Genomic DNA, 4,765 nt, shown 5'->3' with positions numbered 1-4,765 from the left:
GCAGGGACACTTGTAAGGAAGAGGAGAATTCAGATGGATGAGGGAAGACAGCCAATAACATGTGTGCTGCAAAGCCCGCTGCCTCAGGGGATACCTGGAAGTTGATCCCCCTGGGAAGCCCTGGGAAACAGTACCTAATACGTGCCTTAGAATCAGTCCACTTGAAGGGCAAGGGACCAGGGCACTCAGACTCCCAGTCCGTGTTGTGGACTGTTCCCAGGGACATGTTAATTTCCGGGCAGTTAAGGTGGCCACACTCTGTGGGAAGGAGAAAAGGCCCTTGGATGTGGAAATGCAAGCCCCGGACTTCGAGAGCCCACCCGGAATGAAAAAAACAGGTGGGGTCCTGAGAGCTCCTGCTATTCAGGTGCCAGGAACTGGGTGTCGTGTGAAAAGAGCTACCTGAGCCCATTCTTCCATCTTCAGGAAGGCCCCACGGACCCCACCCCATGCTCCAGCCTCCTTGTTATGAGAGACCGAGGCGTGGGGAGGGGGCGGTCATTGCTGGGCAGAAAGTTCATGGGTGGGGCTAAGCAGAGAGAATCAATGACCGGAGGAAAAAGAAGTCAGTTTCAGGAAAGCAGTTTTATTGCTGGGGGCTGGAAGCAGGGGCAGCAGGCAGGGGAGGGGAGGCAGCTACCCCGGAGGGGGCGGCTCTGGACTCCTGGCTGGGTCCAGCTCAGTAGGAACAGATGAAGGGAAGGCGCCTGTGGCAGCAAGTTACACGCCAACGACCTCCTGTGAAGGCAGAACAGGAAGGGACCTTCAGCCTCTGGTTTCCCCGCACTCAGCCCCAACAGGGCCTCCCTCGCCATCCCAGCCCACCCCTGCCTCCATGGAAAGGGAGTCTCAAGACTCAGCAGGCCCCTCCCCTGAAGGCACAGGCCCCTCCCAGCACCTCTTCTGTGAGCCCCTCCTACCCCCCCACCGCCCCCCACCCGGTCCCCAGGTCTTCCCATCCCTTGTCCCCACTCCCACCTCACCTTGGGTACACTGGGCCACACATCTGCCACCCCTGGCCTGGGGCTGGCCAGGAGCCCAGTATCCAAAGTTCCAGCGACTGCCATCAACCCACTGAAAGCATTTCCAGGGTCCCTAGAGGAGGCAGGAGAAGAGATGGGCGGGGGCGAAGGGACAGCAGAAAGGCAGAGCTGGAACTGTCCCACCCGGCCTTTGCCCTTGATCATCGGGCCGTGATGGACACCGTCCTGGTCAACTGCAGTGCTGATCCACAGTGATCATCACCATCACCTTCTATGCATGGCAGTGACACACTCATCCTTCTGGCCCGAACAAGAGGTAAGCAGGAGTTGCAACCCCATCCTAGAGATGCAGAAACAGGCTCACGGTCTCACCCAAGTCATACAGACAGAAGGTCAGAAGCTGAGCAAAACTTGGCCCCAAACCTCCTCACAATGAATCCTTGGCTCCTCCCAGTGCCTAGGCAGCCTCCTGGGCATCGTGCCCCAGTTGTCCGTCTGTCCCCAGTTCTTCGGAGGATCAGAGGGGAAGCACAGACAGAGCTGCAGCAAGGTGAGCCCTGCCTGAGGTCCAGGAGAGCTCCCCACTTAGAGCTGGGACCCCTCTTACCCAGCCTACGACCCTGCCTCCAATCCAGACTTGGCCCTGGTTGAGCCCTCCGACTGCGCACTGGATCTGTTGATTGAAGTGGAGGCTGTGGATGGAGACGAGGTTGCCCCCGTAGCACCTCTGGCAAATACACTGCAGGGCAGGGTAAAAGAGGAAGAATGGAGTGCCCTCCTCAAAGGAATTCATGTGACCTTAGTCTTAGGTCTCTAAATCTCCAAACTTCATCTTCTCCACCCCCCATGCCCACCTCCACAGCCATTTGAAGGCTGGAGATCTGTTTCCACATGCCACTCCCCTCTGACCCCGACACCTGGGCGCACCCCAGCCCCTGCTTACGCCCCCAGGCTCTCCAGTGAGGCAAATAGTGATGCAGAGGCTGGAGACATCTGTCCCCGCCCCCACCCCAGGCCTCAGCCTCAGCCCCAAGACCACTCACCTGAGCTTGAGAAAATCTCCTGGGGCTCCTCACTAGGAGAAAGCGGGGACAGTTCTTGCACCCAGGGCTGTTCTCCAGTTTCACTGTGTCCTCTTCTTTGGGGCACTGAAAGTCCTTGTCCTCCTCATCCAGGGCTGAGGCAGACTCTACAGCCCCCTCCTCCTCAGGGGCATTTTCCCTTCCCGAGTACCCCTCCTCCTCTTCCTCCAGCAGCATCAGCTCCCCCGGAGCGGCCTCCTTTGCCTCATTTTCTGAAATCTCCCCATCCTGAGGCACAGGCTCATCTCCTAAGAAGCTCTCAGAGTTGGACGTTACAGTCCCTGGCAGAGAGAAATTCCAAGCGTCCCTTCTTCACATCTACCCCTGTTTCTTCCCAGCACCATGGACAGCATCCACCTTGACCTGGGCAACCAAGAGGTTCCTCAAAAAATTAAAAATAGAGCTACTATTGCACTACTCGGTATTTACCCCGAAGACACAGATGTAGTGAAAAGAAGGGCCATATGCACCCCAATGTTCATGTCAGTAATAATAGAAGTCCGCAATAGCCAAACTGTGGAAAGAGCCGAGATGCCCTTCAACAGATGAATGGATAAAGAAGATGTGGTCCATATATACAATGGAATATTATTCAGCCATCAGAAAGGATGAATACCCAACTTTTACATCAACAGGGATGGGACTGGAGGAGATTATGCTAAGTGAATTAAGTCAAGCAGAGAAAGTCAATTATCATATGGTTTCACTTACTTGTGGAACATAAGGAATAACGTGGAGGACATTAGGAGAAGGAAGGGAAAAATGAAGGGGAAGAAATCGGAGGGGGAAATGAACGATGAGAGACTTTGGACTCGAGGAAACAAACTGAGGGTTCTAGAGGGGAGGGGGGTGGGGGATAGGTTAGCCCGGTGATGGGTATTAAGGAGGGCAGGTACTGCATGGAGCACTGGGTGCTAGAGGCAAACAATGAGTCATGGAACACTACATCAAAAACTAGTGATGTACTGTGACTAACATAACAAAATAAAAAAATGTGGACTCTATCTCAGCAAAAAGATATTGTTTAGACACTGAGTAAATAAAGATTGTTAATGACAAAACAAAAGAGAGGAACCTGGAACGGAGCCAACAGGAGGAGACCCCCAACCTCCCATGTTGTTAAGAGCAAAGACTTAGATTCAGGCAGCTGTGGGTTTGGGGACTGGTTCCATCACCTATTAGCTTTATTTTTTTGTTTGTGATATGAGTACACAATAGTACATACCTCATGGGGATGCTATGATGTTTAAAAGAGATAATGCATAGGAAATGCTTAGCATGATACACTCAGTGAGCTCAAAGTAGAAGGAAGCTATTATTATATTCATCATTGGTATTATGCAGAAAGGACAAAATCGAGAATGTCACAGTGGAACAGAGACCGCAGACACAGTTGCCCTGGGGAGTCCCTTCAACTCCTGGTTCTAGAGCCTCTCTGCTCCTCTGAGTGTGCAAAGATCCTGATGTAGGGGGAGGGCCACCGAAGGAGGCGGCTCTGTAGCTCCGACCCCATCTACTCTAGAAAGGAGCAAAGTGAAGAAAGAGAGACTGAAGGCCAAGGAGACTTACCCAGATGGAGAGTTGAAACTGCCCCAAATAAAAGAGCCAGAAGTAGGGGGACTTTCATCTTGGCTTTTGTTCTGCAATGAAGAACCCAGTTAGTCACACACACGCACGCATGCACACACGCACAACCCTTGGGAATGGGTGGAAAAAGAGAAGGCATGACTAGAAGTCCCTGAAACTCCAGGATGCTGGGAACCTGTCTGAATGGAGTGAGGCCAGACCACGACAGGTAGAGCTTTCCTGTGGATTTGCATGTGAAGAAGGGAATATTACCTTTATTGGTTTGTACTGAACGGACCCCTCAGAGTCTATGAAATAAGAGAGAACCGAGAACCAAGAACCAATGATTGTCGGCCTTCCCAGCAACGCATGGTCCTTAGATAGTGCTTCCCCGCCTCAAAGCTCTGAAAGCCACACACACTCCCATGTCCTCCACGCTCTTCCCTCCCTGGCCAAGGAGAGCTGTCATGTGCCTCAGAAGGAGTATGAAAGGGATGAGAAGAGAAGTCTTGCCCCTGCCAACCCCTGAAAGCCGCTACACACAGTCCCAGCCAGCCCTGCAGAACTTCTCAGCCCGGGCTGGGCGCCTCCCCGGAGGGTGAACACATACCCGAAATCAGCTCCACCACGACAGGGAGAGCACTTACTTGCCCAGAGGTCTTCCTGGCTCCTGAGGAGTTCACAAAGCTCAGACTCTCCTTCTCTCCATCCCTCAGTGACATTTTATAGAGGGGTCTTGGAGGAAGTTCCCCAGAGAAAGGAGGTTTTCCCCAGCCTGAAGGAAATGGGAGGGCTGATAAGAAGTGTTTCCTCACTTCCCTGGAGAGCCCACTCATCTGCTTCCAGATTCTCTCCTGCGACCCCTTTTAGGAGGCTGGGGGCCGTTCTGGGCCAGCCTTGAACCGGTGGTTCTTATCCTGGGCTGCACTTCAGAATCTCCCAGGGAGCTTTTCCAGAATACACAGTTCCTCTGCTTCCCTGATGGGAACATGAACTGCCACAGGCATTTGGGAAATAAATCTGTCGATATCTATTAAGATTAAAGGTGTGCATGTCACTTGCTCAATTTCACTCTTCAGAGACGATCCTTTGGAAATAAAAGCACTTATAAGTAAGAACATTTTTACAAAGTTG

General features: G+C 52.7%; 1 protein-coding gene across 2 annotated transcripts; it reads right to left on the bottom strand.

The window, feature by feature from the left end:
* Positions 1-566: 566 nt before the first annotated feature.
* On the bottom strand, positions 567-4,362 carry LOC114215302 (bone marrow proteoglycan-like). 2 transcript variants are annotated; one of them, XM_028111228.2, is made up of 6 exons: positions 4,279-4,362; positions 3,635-3,705; positions 2,027-2,346; positions 1,591-1,722; positions 984-1,095; positions 567-738 (listed from the first exon to the last, which is right to left on the bottom strand). In XM_028111228.2, the coding sequence occupies exons 2-6, from the start codon at positions 3,690-3,692 to the stop codon at positions 680-682; spliced, it is 681 nt and encodes a 226-aa protein (XP_027967029.1). In that variant the 5' UTR covers positions 3,693-3,705; positions 4,279-4,362; the 3' UTR covers positions 567-679. The 2 variants fall into 2 exon arrangements, with proteins under 2 accessions (XP_027967029.1, XP_027967031.1); XM_028111230.2 differs by having other exon boundaries at positions 4,242-4,316.
* Positions 4,363-4,765: the final 403 nt, after the last annotated feature.

Source organism: Eumetopias jubatus, unplaced genomic scaffold, assembly GCF_037043125.1.
Source record: "Eumetopias jubatus isolate StellerSeaLion01/CBP00866 unplaced genomic scaffold, mEumJub1_p1.0 scaffold_13, whole genome shotgun sequence".
In the NCBI taxonomy this organism is placed as follows: Eukaryota; Metazoa; Chordata; class Mammalia; order Carnivora; family Otariidae; genus Eumetopias; species Eumetopias jubatus.
Note: the sequence above shows the minus strand (reverse complement) of the source record. Positions and strands in the feature narration are given on the sequence as shown.

Bases quoted from the DNA above. Each gene is read 5' to 3' on its own strand.
- LOC114215302 (XM_028111228.2), bottom strand. From the start codon at position 3,692: ATGAAAGTCCCCCTACTTCTGGCTCTTTTATTTGGGGCAGTTTCAACT. The intron at 2,347-3,634 runs GTAAGTCTCCTT...TCTCTCTGCCAG, and splicing joins AGTTTCAACTCTCCATCTGG to GGACTGTAACGTCCAACTCT. The intron at 739-983 runs GTGAGGTGGGAG...CTGCCTTCACAG, and splicing joins TGTGGCCCAGTGTACCCAAG to GAGGTCGTTGGCGTGTAACT.